The 17,255-nt window shown below is 33.2% G+C and overlaps 1 protein-coding gene across 9 annotated transcripts in view; it reads right to left on the bottom strand.

The window, feature by feature from the left end:
- ROCK2 (Rho associated coiled-coil containing protein kinase 2) overlaps positions 1-17,255 on the bottom strand; it is a 142,179-nt gene that overhangs the window by 29,971 nt on the left and 94,953 nt on the right. For all 9 annotated transcript variants that reach the window (XR_005987734.1, XM_041754467.1, XM_041754462.1 and 6 more), the window contains exons 6-18: positions 16,208-16,352; positions 13,686-13,824; positions 11,256-11,347; positions 10,292-10,451; positions 8,536-8,596; positions 7,919-7,930; positions 6,538-6,617; positions 6,319-6,367; positions 5,603-5,738; positions 5,409-5,500; positions 4,866-5,112; positions 4,346-4,452; positions 1,659-1,818 (exon numbers count right to left, since the gene is read on the bottom strand). Coding sequence is in view for 8 of the 9 variants with exons in the window: in XM_041754467.1 (XP_041610401.1) it covers positions 1,659-1,818; positions 4,346-4,452; positions 4,866-5,112; positions 5,409-5,500; positions 5,603-5,738; positions 6,319-6,367; positions 6,538-6,617; positions 7,919-7,930; positions 8,536-8,596; positions 10,292-10,451; positions 11,256-11,347; positions 13,686-13,824; positions 16,208-16,352 (1,480 nt within the window). In the remaining variant the exon portion in view is untranslated. The remainder of the gene's footprint in view (positions 1-1,658; positions 1,819-4,345; positions 4,453-4,865; positions 5,113-5,408; positions 5,501-5,602; positions 5,739-6,318; positions 6,368-6,537; positions 6,618-7,918; positions 7,931-8,535; positions 8,597-10,291; positions 10,452-11,255; positions 11,348-13,685; positions 13,825-16,207; positions 16,353-17,255) is intronic.

Here is a 17,255-nt window from a genome sequence, read left to right as displayed (position 1 = left end):
CCTTTTGATGTACGAATTAGAAAAATCTGTTCAAAGTCAAGTGGATTCCTTTCATATCTAATGCTTTATATCTGATTATCATTTATTATAGAGTTATATACAGAAAATTTAAACCTATGTATTTTCAGTTTTTAATGTACTATCTTCAAAAGCGTGTAAAAAATGAAACTATTCTTCATATTCTACTCTATTATCAGCTAATATTTCTAAGCATTTTTCATCTGTCAGTGCACTTGGTTTTCACAACTTAATACTCTAATTGTCTCTTTAGAGGAAAGAATGCACAAAAAAGGGTAACTACAAAGTCACATAACTAGTGAATTCATTAGTAAGCCATATTCTTAATAAAAGGAAGCCTTGACATGCAGTGGAAAGACCAAAGGCTTTTAGATCTGGATTTGAGTATCAGTTACAACATTTAAGTTTTACGTACTCATGTAAAATATGAAAGTTATCATACATCTTATGTCAGTAGTAAAAAGGAGTTTGAAAAAATGGTAGGCACTATTATGCTGAATTGGTTCAATTTTGTCATTTCAGAGAATAACCTATGGACAGATGTACTCATTTAGAAAACAATCACCCTAATGTGGGCAGAGAATAGAAAGGGGCACAAGCAAACTTACTGAGGTGACAGAACCTGAGGCATAGAACACAGATTCTACAACTTGTTTTGAGTGGTGGTTACACGTGTGTATTAAAACGTGGAAAGTGCCTGCATTTTATTGCACCTAAATTATACCTCAAAAGAAATTCAATTCTATCTTCTAGGCCACTGACAGGGAACATGGCCCACTAACTTCCTCTCTTGTAATTAGATTTTTTTAAATAAAGCATTCATTTAATCTCTTAACATCCTCAATTATTGTCTTAGACTAAACGGACTTTAACCAAAAAGATCTCCAATTTTAATTACATTCAATAATTGAAAAGCTATTTTGGGGGCTAAGTTATTCATAAATGTTATCTTCAGTAAGAAATAAAATTTCTGCTTAAGAGTTCTATAAATCTTCTACAAGAGTATTTTATTAATTTCCTTTGGAATTTCAAATCCAACATAATTATAAGCAGTCAATTAGGAAAACAAATTATCCTAAGACAATTTCAAGAAACATGCTGGTTTGTGGATAAGTGAACTCTGTTATCTTATCCTGTATTCCTTAGTAGTGGATGACTTTAAGCTAATATTTTCATCATGCCAGAGTTCAAAATATTCAAAGAGCTTATACTCTAGTTAGGTCAGCGACTATTTTTAAAACATTTATCTTGCATAAACTGGAAACAATTTCATTATACAAACTGGTGAAAGTCAAACTGAATATAATAAAAAGAGGAAATCCCCCAAATCTGAAGATATATATAGAACCTCATGTTCTGTATGCCTGTTACTACTGATACTGAAAATTGAAATATTAATTTCTCCCTGATCCTTAAATTTGGTTGTATAATTTTGTGTTTGTACCTTACTTAGAAAGCTTACTGCCATAAAAGATTAAAAAAATGATATGTATATAAAGCTTCCCCAATGTTTTTTTCTTTCTAGTTCCCAGTATTTGACAATTAAGATATAAAAAAATATTTTTCAAAATCAAAGAAGGGACTACAGAATCAATTCTTAGTACAATGCTCTGGGAAAACTCTCTTAGAAAAAAGCATACCTTTCATGGCTTCTGATTTTGCTTCTTCAATGGACTCATAAATCTTATTTTTATCTGCCAGCCGTGCTTTTGTGGCCTTATGCTCAGCTTCTTCTTGTTCTAAGCTCTGCTGTATAACTTTTAGTTGGTACGTCATATCTATTTCCATGTTGTTCTTTTCCTATTAAAGATTTAAAATAGCAACTATCAACAACAAAAAAAAAAGACTGGCTCACATTTTCAAAAACTTACAAAGTTCTTTTTTTACAGGCTAAGAACATTCAATACGTTTCCTCCCCTCTTCACTCAAACTTCTTATAAAAGTGCTCCATGGAATCCATCTCCTGTGGCACCATGTCCCATCCCTCCACTCTACAGTTTGGAGATCTGCCCTGAGAGCGGTTGATCTCAAGAGATGAAGCAATGATATTCTCAACATCAGATTCAATACACACTTTTCAGTCCTTATCTCATTTAGACTGTCGCCCCTGAAACTATTTCCTTGATATACCTGACATTGAACTCATGTGGCTCCCCACTTCCTGTTCTCCTGTTTTCTGTCACTTATGCAGTTTTCTCTCAGTTGTTCTTTAAATGCTGGTGTTCTCTGAAGGTTGTGCTCGTCAGCCACAAAGCTTCTCCCCTTTCTATATCATTATTCCTCACTTTAAAAACATATCTACTATTTCCCTTTGCTGGATCTAAAGATAAATTTTCAGGATCCTCTACCATTTACCCTCTTATATTCCACGTAGGAGACTTAAGTTAGGAATATTTAATTATAGATGTCAATTTTCTATACATCCCCAAAAAAGATTTTCTGATTCTTTGTTCTCTATAGTTTTATCATAAATGTACATATTTCTTTTGATTTTTCAATACATCTTTAATCCTAAAAATGATTTTCTTCAATCCATCAACAGAGTAATCTACTCTGCCCTGAAAAACCAATGGTCTAAACAATCTCTTCCCAGATAGGCTTTCACTCACAGGGCTTCAGCTACTCCTGTACCAATGACTCTCAAATATTTCTAGCTTCAACAAACATAGTTTACTGCTTTGTAAACATCCTAATTTGGCTGACTCACAGGCGCCTCAAACTGAGGACTAAAATAGATTTGTCATGGTCTCTTCTTTTTTTTTTTTTTGTCATGGTCTCTTCTAAAAGAGCTGTTTTCCTTTATTCTTTCTTAATTAGTGGTACCATTATATACCTTGTCATAAAGTAGGAACCTAGAACTCATCCTTAATTAAGTACCACATACATATCTCATCTAATCAATCGCTAAGTGCTGCCAAATATACTTCCTTCAAATATTTCTGATTCACCCGTATCTTCCATCCTTTTAACCACTGTACTAGTTAAGTCTTCATTATCTGAATTACTGAAAAAGCCTTTGACTAGTCTCCCTACCTCTTATATTGTTTTCTTCAAATTTATCCTCCACATGGTATACAATGATCTATCTTAAATGCATCTCTAGTAAGAGGATCCAACTTAAAGTCCTTCAGTGGCTAGTCCACCTAGAAAAACTAAGTTTAAGAGAGTATATATTCATGCCTAGTTCTATAGCTTCATTCTGGTTACTGAATTCCTTACACTTAACTTTAGGACCATATTGCAGTTTTCAGGCCAATTCTGGTCTGATGTCTATTTTTGTAAAATTTCACTGGAATAAAGCCACACCCATTCCTTTATGGACTTCAGCAGAGCTGAGCTGCAACAGAGACCATATGGCCCTCAACGCCTGAAATATTTACTGTCTTTTCCTTAAAAGATTAAAATTTGTTGACCCTTGCCCTGTACTTCAGAAATATTGAGCAGTTTGCATTAAACAAACCAACTGTGCCTTTTCTATTTTTCATCCTTTGTACCTATGCTCATGCTGTCTCCCCCAAATCAGAATGTGTCTTTACCCTGCCAACCAATCTTGCCCTGTCAGCCTGGGGCTTTATCCTGTGCATCCAATATACCTGGTCCATTCTTCTAGCATTCTATTTACCATACCACGTTGAATTATCTGTGTACCTTATTATTACTTTAGAAGATACTCATTAGATTGTGGGGTTTTTTAAATTAATTTTTTAAGTAGGCTCCACACCCAAAGTGCCACTTGAACTTATGATCTTGAGATCAAGAGTCAGGTGTTGTACCATCTGAGCCAGCCAGGTGCCACAACTGTGAAATTGTTGAAGGCAAAGAGTGCATCCTGACAGATGACACATTAAATACTTAAACGAATGAATAAATAAGAGAACAAAAATACCATATTAGCTGCACAGAGTCTAGAAATAATGCCTGGCTTATAGTATTTTTTTTTTTTTTAAGATTTTATTCATTTATTCATGAGAGACAGAGAGAGAGATGCAGAGACACAGGCAGAGGGAGAAGCGGGCTCCATGAAGGGAGCCCGACGTGGGACTTGATCCCAGGACTCCAGGATCAGGCCCTGGACTGAAGGCAGCGCTAAACCGCTGAGCCACCTGGGATGTCCTCATAGTATTTTTGAAGAAAAATTTCTAAATGCCAGAAGCCATGATAACTTTACATCATTTTTAAGACATGTTATAAGTCAAATTTTGAGTTTTCCTTGGATCCCTAGGGAGAAACATCCACTGAAAGTATACTGATTTCCCTTATTTTAAATTTTCCAATCTGAAATTCTATAGTCACTTTCTTACAAAATATAAAGCTGAACATGTTTTACCTTTTCCAAATCAGTAAGTCTCTCCTGCAGTTGTCTCTTCTCCACCTCTGCTTTTGCTAATAAGATTTTTCCATTCTTTAAGTCTTCTTCTAGGCCAGATATTCTACCTAAAATTGCGACATTTTAAAAACAATAAACCCACGAATTGCTTGTCCCTGTGTGTATCAAATTAAGAGTAAAAAATTTCAGAAGTTGCCTCACAGCTTGGAGCTGTTATTTATGAGCAGTTTTATAATTGTCGGTAGAGTGCATTATAGGGAAGTCATGTGGAACCCAAAACATTGCTTAGGAAGTGGTTTGACAACTTTAAATATTTCACACTATTTTAAAGTAAACCTTCTATTCATAAAAGTTGTAGCAATGCATTTCCAACACCCAATCTTCACATAACAGAGTAGTGTATTCAGAAATATGCTATTCCAACACATTATCCATCATCCAAGGTTCTTTCCAAATATCAAGGTTATTTCCAAAATACAAATTATCAAGATGAATCCAAGTGTAATCTCTACGTTAATACCTTGTAAGTCATTAATTATCTCGGATCCGTGGGTTCGGTCCCTCCTTTCAGATTCTAGAACTGACTGAAGATTCATAAATTCCTTTTCAAGTTTTAACTTGGCAGTCTCTAGCAGGCAATTTTTATCTTGGAGATCTCTATTGTTAGATTCCAGCTGCTGAATCTGTTTTGAACTTTCTGCCTGGGTTTTTCTTAACCGGGCCGCAGTATCAGATTCTGTTCTCAGTAAAGCATTGGTTTCATCCAGCTGTTATTCCATTCAAAATCAATCAAACAACAAACACAGGTATATATAATGAAAATACTTCCATTGAGTACCCCATTATAAACTAAAGTAAAAAAAAAACAACAAAAAACACCTAAAATTATTTTCCTAATGATTTCCCTTTAAAATTAGAGGTAAAGAAAGCTTTTTTATAACACTGCCAACTAAAACTAGTATTAAGAAGTCATCATAAAAGAAATAATAATAAAAATTAAAAAAAAAAAAGAAGTCATCATAAAGAATATTCGATATCTTTACTACAACCGAGATTGACCTACTTGTCTCTGGAGCTGATTCACTTTCTCGGTGGATATTTGAGAGTTCTGATTTCTTTTTTTCAAATCTTCAAGTTGATCCTTTAAACTGTTAACTATGATAAAAAGCATTTCAGTGGCAAGCTTCAACACAACACACACTTACATACACACTTAATTTTTTTCTTGACAAGTATTTAATATTCTACACCACAAACCATCATTTTCCAAATTCCGCTTCTTGTCTGCTTCGTGATCAGCTTTCCGCTGATATTCTGCATTTTTGTGCTGAAGAAGTGCCTTTTCTCTTTCTAATTGTCTTATTGCTGATTCCACATTTTTCCTTAAAGTAATCTGAAATAATGCTTAAAGTTATTACCAAAGGAAAGTATGCATAAAAATCAAATGAAAACAGTATTTCAAGCAGATAAGGACACTTTTAAAAATAAGCTGTTAACTGCTACTTCGTTAAAACTCACAATATTTTCCATTATTTTCAAATAGCACATCTCTCCTAAATTATCAAGACCACAGTGCTCATTGTTTACTACTCAAAGCTTTCTGAAATATTCCATCACCAATGAACCATCTTCACTTGATATACACTAGGGATCTAAAATGTTATCAACAGAAATTTAAGAAAAGAAACAATGGTCACTTTCTGTTGTTAAGCCAAGTAATTAATACAAATGCAAATTTTTTTTACTTGAAATATCTGAACATACTAAATTAACTCAAGTTTGTAAAAACAACAAAATGAAGTATAGCATCACAGTTACCCTGTAGTTTTAGTTCTATTCACCAATGCTAGAAGGTAGGTCTTACTATATTATCAAGATATGTATTAGTTATAGTTCTAAGAGAACTCTGTAGGGTAAGTCAGGCATCAAAACTTGTAGTGAAAAATGTTAATAAAAATACAGAGCAACTTTACCTCTTCTTCTAATTCCTTTGCTACTTTTTCAAGTCGAGTATTAACAGATCTAAAGAATTTCAAAAGAAATAGTAAGTAAAATCATCTCTAATTCATAATAAAAACATTTACTTACTATAAATTTTAAAATAACCAAATAATTACTTTGTAACTCTTCATTTTTAGTAACATGCTTAGACAAATTTTAAAATACAACATTTAATTATCTATAAAACATACTTGCACTTTTGCTCTAGTTCTTCTTTGGCTTGTATCTCAGTGCTGAGGTGTTCTTCTAATGTATATAATTTTTTCTGAATCTGTCAGAAAACAAGAAACTATAGAGTTTGGTCACATTTAAAACATAAAAAGCTTAAAGAAAACAATGACAAGCTATTTTCTGAGCTGACTATAACCTCATCTATAATGGTACATACAGATTTGTACCTTCTTAATGTGACTTTTACTGACAGAGGGAAAAAAATTCTCCAACTTTGGTCTCTATCACAGTACACATGTATGCAAACATGTACATGTCTACACTACATAAATATATGAGTGAGAAGCCCTAAACTTGGTAGAATTCTCCTACAACACCAAGTCTCTCACTCATTATGAATAAAGGATAGCTTCCAGTGTTCTTCCACAGATTATTTATATAAAAATACTGTCACTGTGTGTTCTTATAAGATGAAAGGTCTATATCTGAAATAAATATCTGCAATACTTTGAACTTGCTCAAAAATATACTAGTGCTCTTAAAAATAAGAATTTGAGCTCTTCTTTATACCTTTCTACAGTGCCAGGAACAGTACTATAAAAAGTTAGAATCAAGAACTCTTTGATGAATGATAGCTAACTGTTTAGAAGTCATTTCCTTGCCATTCTTTACACCTTCTTCTAGGCCAGATATATTGATTTTTAAATAAACTAAAATCAGAAAGTATTAAATAATCCATCTTTGGAGCATTATTACCTTTATAAAGGACTTAACTTTTTGAGTTCCTTTTGTGCCTTAGGGGATTGTGGCAGGCACTTTACAAATGTTGTCTCATTAATCCTAACAGTGACCCTAAGAACATGGTAGTGTTGTACCTACTCAATAAAGAAAATGTAATTCAAAAAAGGTGAATAACTGGGCCAAGATTCCTTAGCTAATAAGTGGCTATCCCAAAAATCAATCCAAGTCTATTAGATTCCAAGGCCAACATTCTTTCCATTATTCTTTCTAGTGATAAGGTTCCCGATGGTTTCTTAAATATTTTATGTATCTTAAGCGAAAAATATTATTTTTCCCTAATAAGAATATACAGGCCAATGAACAAGTCAAGTTTAATTGCTTTTGGCTGCTACTGCCTTAGTATGATTTGACCACACTAGTTTTCACATGCTAATCAGTTATATATCCTTGATAAATAAAACTAAGAAAATTACATAATACATATTTAAACAATAGATCCATAAGGGCAATAATGAAAGAAATACTTGGTAGAAAAAAGGTTGGAAACTTCTCTCTTGGGCAGATGTAGCATTCCAAATGCTAGGTGGAAAATGGCTATATCGAAAAATTGCTAGAGTGATGTGCTTTTCTCAGTTTTCAACATATGTGACATCAACATACCTCTTGACTTTCCTATTTAAAACAAAACAAAAAAAAACAAATTTAAAATGCTTGTATTCTTTATAAAATTCCTAAAATAAATCATACCAGAATTATCTAACCAACTTTTTTACTTTCTATAAATTTTAAGGAGAAAAATGTTTAGCATCCTTATTAATGTGTATGTGTGTATATGATTTACTTTTGAACAGTTACAAATTACAGAGGCCATAAAATACTGTAACAGTTCAATAAAAACACCATTTATCTAAATTCATTCCGAAACACTCAAAGTATTATTTCCTCTACTGTTTCCGTACCCTTATACCTTATTATCTATAGTATTTTATAGTACTAAGATTACAAAAGTTTCTGATGTTATAGTTGTTTATAAACCTATTCCATCACTTTGCTACTAAAACTAAGCCTAAAGCCATGTATAATTCTCTAGCCACTGTATCTTAACACAATAATAACTGTCAAATAAATGAATCATTACAATGTCCTATAAATTGTATTACAACAAAGAATGACATCTATTGATTCAAAAAGTAATATCAAATGAACTTTTAAACACATGGGTATTACTAAAATTAGTTGAACATGTGACTAAAATAGTAGTAAAAATCTATACATACTTCATTTTTCCTTGATTGTAATGAATCATTTTCTCTACAAGATGAAGACTCACTTAATAACCTAGAAGAAAAGGCAGGAAATAAATCCTTTGCATGTCATCCTAATCCATTTTCTAATAGCCCCAAATTCTTCTCAGAATTATATTCCAACCACAAAGATTTCTCTTTTTCACTTCAACATATTTTAAATGAAGCAATGTTTTCCCCTCTACACATTTATCATTCTCAGTAACAAAATGCTGCACTTTTTTTTTTTTTTTTGCTCCCCACTCATTGGATGTTCTAGTCTTTAATATTGTTGAGATTGGAGTTACTAAATGGGCTATCCTTTGCCCCTTTTCATCTCATTTTGAGTTCCCATAACTATTTTATCTAGAAATCTTCTAGAAAAAAGATATCATTCCTCCTTTTCAAAGATGACATCTCAATTCCCAGGCCTTAGTCCATAAAACATCACTTCTATTTAATTGTCAATTTATCTCTTTAACTGTAAGGTCCTTCCTCGCTGCCTATAAAAATGCTTTAGTTTCTCCAGGCTAAATTTTAGTGAACATTACAATAGTTTTTAGAATACTATCATTAGCAGGGTGGTTAACTTATCCTGGCTTGCTGGAGATCTTAGTTTCAGCATCAAAGTCCCTTGCCATATCCTAGGAAGCCCCCCAGTCCTGGGCAAATCAAAATAGTTGATCATCCCTACCATTATGGAAATACCAGAAGTTTCTCAAATATATGTTTCTCAAATGTCTTTAATGCCTCACTCCTCACTGCCTGTCAAAGTCAAAAGTCCCTCAGTATAGCACACAACAATCATCATCCGCTGCTTTATTTTTCCTCTGAACTCCAACTCCAATACAGTTTTTAATCTTTTACAACTCATACTCACTGCAACCAGTATTTATTGGCCTTGTGCCAGGCTCTGTGCTACATGTAGGGATTACAGGCAAGAAACTTGAAATCATCATTAGGTCCCCCACATGATGTAATACAGTAATATGCATCTTATGTTTGAGCCCTGCTAGACCACACTACTCTGCTCCATATGTGTGCCAATATGCCACACTTTGCTTCCCTTGTTCATCTTCTCACAGCTCTTACCTAACCTCCCCACGTCTTGGGCACTGAAAACCCTTTCTTAGCTTACAAATACCACCTCTTCCCTGAGGTCTTACCTGACTCCTTACCCTCACCAGAGATGTTCCTTTTATTTTCCTCCTGAATCATCTCAGATATTTTGGGACCTTTCTTAAGGCAAATATCACTTTCTACCCTTCATTATGACTGTATTATTCTTTCACATCCCTCATTAGTTGATAAACTCCTTCAAATGCAGGCATTTAATCTTACTCTCTGTGCCTACAAAGAATATAGAACAATGCCTTGCATACATTTATAAATGTGTAACATTCAGAAATAATGTAATTAGCGGCGCCTGGGTGGCTCAGTCAGTTAAGCCTCTCTGCCTTAGGTTCAGGTCACGTTCTTGGAGTCCTGGGATTGAGCCCCAAGTCAGGCTCCCTGCTCAGTGGAGAGTCTGCTTCTCCCTCTGCCTGCCACTCCCCCAGCTTGTCCTCTCTCTCTGACAAATAAATATAAATAAAATCTTTCAAAAAAATGAAATTAAATGAAAACTTCCGACAGTCTTTTTTTAAAAACTCAAAAGTTTAAAACAAATTAACACTTTTTCTTCTCACACGGTAAGATAACTCTTTACAGCTAAATACTGTAAACAATAAAAATCTAACAAGTCACGTACAGATTTTCTCTATAGTAGGTAAATCCTATAAAAGGCAGCTGATTTCCCACAAAAGCTTTAGGAATTGGAAAAGTTTCTACATCTCCTTTATCATCTTCGATGTCATCAAAATTGCTGCTGTCTATGTCACTGCTGAGTTCTGGTACTACAGGAGCTGCCGCTGTTAAAAGAAAAGAAATGGATAATTTTCTTCATAATCAAAATACACATTAACCATCCAGATTTTGTTTTATATCAATTACATATTATTAATAATATGTATTAATACCAAACATTATACAGTAGTAATATATAATTAATAACATTATGATTTCCTATAAAAAATTTTGGTAATATGTTTTACATTCTTTCATTTCAAAAAATTAAAATTTTATTCAAGTATTTTATTACTACATTACAGCAGTTTTAAGTATAGATAAGTCAATTACACAAGGAGAGTAATATGGTATCATTCTAGGTATACAAACTGCAAGCAACAATAACTTGCACACACATTCTTTAGTCTTTGGCTTTTTAAATTCTTTAAGTTAATATTTCCTACTCTCAAAATGAATTAATGTCAAATACACACAAGGTGAAAACGAATTATTGTGCTTATCCTAGTATTCACCAAAGTATGGTCTACATAAATATTGATTACTGATTTATTAACTCAAACATATTCAAATTAAGGGGTATTTCCCCCATTCTGAAAATTATTGAGATCCATAAAAAACTTGACAAATTAAGAAATCTGATAATTATAGAAGTATTAAAAAGTACTGCTAATGAATACAAATTAGTTTAAGATACACTGAGGAACATTTAATCATAAACACTGCCACAGAAAAATATGAAATAAATATAACCAATTTAAAATTGGTTAGCATTAAGTGTATCAAACATGATTAATAATTCAAAAGAGTAATCAATTTCTGAGATTTGAAACATGATGGAATGGAAATATTTCAATTTACTGACTTACTCTCTCTTATGTTATCCCAATTCCATTGATCATTCTTAAAGAAAGGATGCTGTTTGATTTCTTCTACCCCATTTCTCCCAAGTCGTACCTCCCTAAACAATGCAATTAAAGACTGTATTATAAAAAGATTATGAAAAAAATGAAAAAAATAAATTCATATCTTGGGTAAGATCAAAATCACAAATGATTTTCAGATATCGTTATTAAAAGTTTCTGCTTAGATCTTTCTCAAAAACAAGCAATGCCAATTTTACAATATATGATCTCCCTAGATTAAAAGGACTATAAAGTATAGTAAATGCTATGAAAAGTGAAATGTATTTCCATCTGTAGTTTATATCAAGCAAAAGTACACATGAAACTTTCAAATAAAAATATTCACTTGTGTGTGCCAAAACTGCATGACCAGCTCCAGGATGTACAATAGACAGTGTTAATTTCAGACACAGAAGACTTATTTGAAGTCTCCCCAATAAAAGTGTTATCTTAAAAGTCTCTTCTGGGGCACCTGGATGGTTCAGTTGGCTGAGCATCTGTCTCTTGGTTTGGCTCAGGTCATGATCTCAGGGTCATGAGAATGAACCCAGCATCAGGCTCCGTACTCAGGGCAGAGTCTGCTTGAGATCCTCTCTATCCCCACTGCTGCTCCTATGTTTTCTCTCTCAAATAAATAATTTTTTAAAAGTCTTTAATAAAATATTTATTAAATCTCTTTCAAATAAATTTTTAAAAATCTTTTTTAAAATCTTTAATAAAAAATTCTCTTAAATGTTTTAATTAAGATCTAATCTTAAAAAGAACTATATATTGTTAGAAACTATCTATCTTTACTCTGATAATTGTTATCCCTACATTTATACTAAAATTATCATTCTGAATACAAGAAAAATATTAACAATTTCATTCTCTGACCCTTTGAAAGTTTTCAATGAAGATTTTATAGAAATAAAAAGCATTTTTACATGCCCTTGGAGCCATATTAAATATAAACAGAAAAACCTATAAACTTTAGAGGGAAGTACTACTAGCCATAATGATGGCATTAAATTCTTTTCCAAATATCTTTTCTCTACCTACAATCATTCTTTAGACTATACCACCACCCCAATAAATTGCTAAGGCAAATCTCTCATGAATGGTAGGTACTCCTTTTATTAACACGTACTATGTCCTGTTTTATATTTTGCCTTTCAGCACCAATTATGGTCATCCTTATTAATCCATTTAGTCCCAAATCAAACATTATACAGAATTTACTGAGTTTATCAGCATGGACTGTTTGTTAGTCACATAATTAACAAATCTTATAGTTGATAAACAAAATGATTAACCTCTCTAATGAGAAAAAAATAGCAATAACTTTTCTTGCTTCAAATGGAAAAAAAAAATCATGATATTCAGTTTGAGGAGAATAAGGAAAGTAACTGTCATCAATAGAAATATATCCTGCTGTACCTACCCTACAGGTCAATTCTGCAACACCAACTCAATTTTAAAGTGTGTATCCTAGAATTCCACTTTTAAGACTTTTTCCTACAGAATGTATGCAAGATATAAATGCATGAGAATAGTCAATGTAGTACTGCTTTTGACAGCAACTGGCTGATAAACAATATGGTCTGTTAGCATAGCACTTTCAAGCTAGAAGTCATAGCACTTTTGAGCTAGAAATGCCCTCATTATCTATCTGACCTGATGCCGTTATTTATGGATAAGTAAAACTTCTCCAAAAAGAAAAATTATTTCCCTAAAATCATAATGCTGCTGAATAAAGTTTGGACTGTGGTGCATACACCCCCTTATCAAGGTTGGTCCTTTGCCAGATTGATTCTTATCACAAATCTGAAAGAACTGAATAGAAAGGCCAAGGAAGAAACTCCAAAGAGTTTCCTATCTTCCCTTTTTGAGGCAGATTTCACAGCGTTGTTTACCTATTTTGTTTTAACAAATATAGAATTTCCAAGGCAGATTACTCATATTCAAATGCAAAAAAAAAAAAAAAGGGGCTGGGAAGGAGGCACTCCCAAGTCAAATACAAATAGTTTTTGAGATTATAACCTGTCAAGTATGTATCTGCACAAAACACTCGTCTCTCAAAAGTTGTACAGTAAGAGTCAGGTGGCTTAATCACTTCAAAGGATAAAATGTGAATAATACAAGTTTTATTTCTCTCAAATGCATTATCTTACCAAGTTCTATTTTTTCTTCGTAGCCATAAAGGTAGGCTTAGAGTTAGATTACAATGGGGTTGCACACCCATAATGACGAGAGTAACCCAACACCAGGCCTACCAGTAGGAAATGGCTAATCCAGAATTAAAAGCAATTTGGATAAAGAGAAAGAGATTTCATATGTAAATAAAAGCTATGCTTTCATTTCTACAAATTTAAAAGTTAAAGGCTCTCTACAAAGAAATTCAATGTATATTACCTATCTGTTAAGAAGGCGCAAATGAGATTCTTCGCATGTTTAGAAATTTCTGCATCTTCAGGGAAACACAGTGAGTTTTTATGATCCATAATTTTGCTATAAGTTCCTACAAGTGAATCTGCATAAAATGGAGTATCCCCTAAAATTCCAAGAAAGAAGACACTGAGTGTAACAGAGAATGCAAATTAAACACTTTTCAACTATTATTTAAATATGTTAGGTTTAAATTTGTCACATGCATGGAAGAACAAGTAATCTATGGGCCAGGAGTCTCAGTCCAAACACATCAGAACATACCAAGAATGTGAATGTATTTAAATTTTAACCATACCAATGAACTATCAACTCTTAAAAGCAAAATAAAATCAACGCTAACTCTAGAATTTGTTGTTGTTTTTACAATGGGAAACTAAATAACTCACTGGATAATTAAATAAAAAGATTACTAATACTAAGTAGGATCAGATAGATCAGAGTCCTCTAATGCTTGAGCTGGATCAATCTCTTTTTTGAGATTACTCTCTAGAGCTGTGTTATACAATGCAGTAGCCACTAGCTACACGTGGCAATTTAAAATTAAATAAAATAAAAATTTCAGTTCTTTAGTCACACTAGCCACATTTCAAGAGCTCAGTGTGGCCAGTGCCCACCATACGGGACTGTACAGACATAAACCATTTTTATCATGATAAACTGGACAGTAAAGCTCTAAGAGTTAGACCAGCCCTATTATTCCACATGTGATTTGCCGAAGATGACACATAGCTAGAATTGAAAATGACATATATGGTCTCCCAAATGCAGTGTTCTTGCAAACTAATGGCTAAGATAAAGAGGCAGTGAAATGTAAATAAAGACAGAAAAAGCTGAAGGCACCATCTTGGCCACTACTCATCTAAAAGCCAAAAGAATCAAAGGCCCTGTTAGTATGACTCAACTATAAGTTACCTGAGTACAAACCAGAATTTCTCAAATCAGACAATCCAAAAATTTCAAAAGGGGTGTTCAGGTAGTTTCTGTTTGTCTTCAAAGAGGGCAAAGGAGTGCTTTGAACTCAAGATTTTTCTAGTGCCATTTTTAACTGCAGTAGAGCTTTTAAATGAAGTCCAGTGCTAACCAACCTGAGCAAGCACCAGGTTAGGCTCAGAATACTGTAAATTAGTGTCATTCAAAGTCATTAAATTCAACTCAAGAGTTGGAAACAGTAGCAGGAATTTAAATGATTCCTTCAAAGGAGCTATGTGACTTTCTCCAAATATTATTATTTTCTAAATTCCTGGAGAGTCTAGGCAAATTATAGACTATATTCTACTTTAAGAAGATTACAAAAGATATACCTAATGTATCATCAGATTGGGCCAGAGGCGGGGAGAATGGAGCTACCTGGAACACAGCCTGCATATAGAGATGCACTACAAAAATAAAGGCCCAAAACAATGTAGGTCATACTATGTCTTCAGTTTAAGCATAACAAGATCAATACTACATACACAAAATGGTCACCAAGAGAAGGCAATTTATGCCACAAAAACATTCCATGACTAATTATTATTTAAATATACCAGAAAGTTCTGGTTTTTTTTAAAGAAATAATAATAATAATCATACAGATTTTACAGGTTTTCCACTACTAATTTTTTTAGGGTTCTCCTCTAGAAAATAAATTCTCCAATTTCTAAAAATAATTTTCAACTTTAAAGTTGTTTCATATAGTGTTATTAGCCTTATCACCCTTGCCTCAGAAAACAGATTTGGCTATATCTGTCCTCATTCCCAGGCCAGATGATTCAGTCATTGGCTTCCTTAGCTAGAAGATATTTTTGTGACCTCATAACTTAGGAAAGGGAAATCTTAAGAATAAAATCTATTACGAAAAGAAAAGTTTTGAAATACCTGAACCTTTCAAATTTTGATTTGCGCAAAGTAAAAGAAATTGTTAAATTTGCTTCTGAGTTTTTTGATAATGAAATATAATTATAGAATACTTTTACCAATAATCAAATGGTCAATAACTATGATTTATTTTACTAGAATGAAAACCATATGTAAATGCAAATAATAAACAGAAGAAATACAGTTGACAAAAGTCAATTATATAATGTAATTACAAAAACTAAAGAATACTTTTAGTTCTCTATTATTGGAACAAATATTAACCGCCTTATACTTAAATATTTACAACAAATACGATTGATCAAGAAAAACTTAGAGGCCCACAGCACCAGTAAACTTGCTTCTTGCTCTAACATTTTCTTCATACAAAAAGGCCTACTGAAGGATTGTTTCCTATCACTATACTTTTATTCCTTTTATATTCCACTAAATCACTGTGCCAGTACAACTTGGCTTTAATTTTCCAGTTAATAATCTGTCATATATGATACAACTAATTCAAAGTTTTAAAAAATCCTACTTCTTTCATGGGACACAATTAACTTCCTTATATTCTCAAATTCTTGATGTAAAACTAATGTTATGAGAGACAGATTTTGAAAAAAGAACTAGTTAAAATATTTACTTACCCACCAGCATCTCAAAAAGGAAAACACCCACCGACCACCAATCACATTCTCGCCCATAGTAACCATCACCCCCTTGTGATTTGAGAACCTCAGGTGAAATATAATCAGGTGTTCCAACTGCTGTATCACAATGCACCATGCCTGTCTGGTAAAAAAGCAAAGATAAAGAAAAACAGTTGCATGTAAAAACATACACATATAAATGCAACTAATTCATTTATTACTATATAAACAGTAACTACAAATTGCTACCAAAAGAACTTCATTGCTGATAACTTTGGGAGGACCGGAGATAAGTGTATTACGAAGTGCCTTAAAGTGTCCAGATTACAAGAAATCAGGGATAATTTTTCAACTCTGAAATACAGAAGGCTTCATCAATGGAAGAAGGAAAAAGTGGTAAACTCCACAGGAATTCAAAAAAAATCAACATCTTTTGTTTCTTTCTTACACTACTAAGTAGTTGCAAGGGAAGTACAAAATGTTATCTTAAAGTAGTGATCTGGGGAAAGAATTAGAGAGAAAGGAAAAATTGTTTTCAAAAGAAACTGTAATTGGGCAGCCGGAGTGGCTCAGCAGTTTAGCACCACCTCCTGCCCAGGGCCTGATCCTGGAGACCCGGGATAGAGTCCCTTGCTGGGCTCCCTGCATGGAGCCTGCTTCTCCCTCTGCCTGTGTCTCTGCCTGTCTCTCTCTCTCTCTCTTTGTCCCTCATGAATAAATAAAATCTTAAAAAAAAAAAAAAAAAAAAAGAGGGCAGCCCTGGTGGTGCAGCGGTTTAGCGCCGCCTGCAGCCCAGGGCGTGATCCTGGAGACCTGGGATCGAGTCCCACGTCAGGCTCTCTGTATGGTGCCTGCTTCTCCCTCTACCTGTGTCTCTGCCTCTCTCTCTGTCTCTATGAATAAATAAATAAAATCTTAAAAAAAAAAATAAAAAATAAAAATAAAAAAATAAAGAAATTGTAATTAAGATTACAGACAGCCTAGTTTGGAGGCTGGATAAACCAAGTTATTTTTTTTTAATCAAAGATTTTTATTTATTTATTCA

The sequence above is a fragment of the Vulpes lagopus genome, chromosome 5 (genome assembly GCF_018345385.1).
Source record: "Vulpes lagopus strain Blue_001 chromosome 5, ASM1834538v1, whole genome shotgun sequence".
NCBI classification, from domain to species: domain Eukaryota; kingdom Metazoa; phylum Chordata; class Mammalia; order Carnivora; family Canidae; genus Vulpes; species Vulpes lagopus.
Note: the sequence above shows the minus strand (reverse complement) of the source record. Positions and strands in the feature narration are given on the sequence as shown.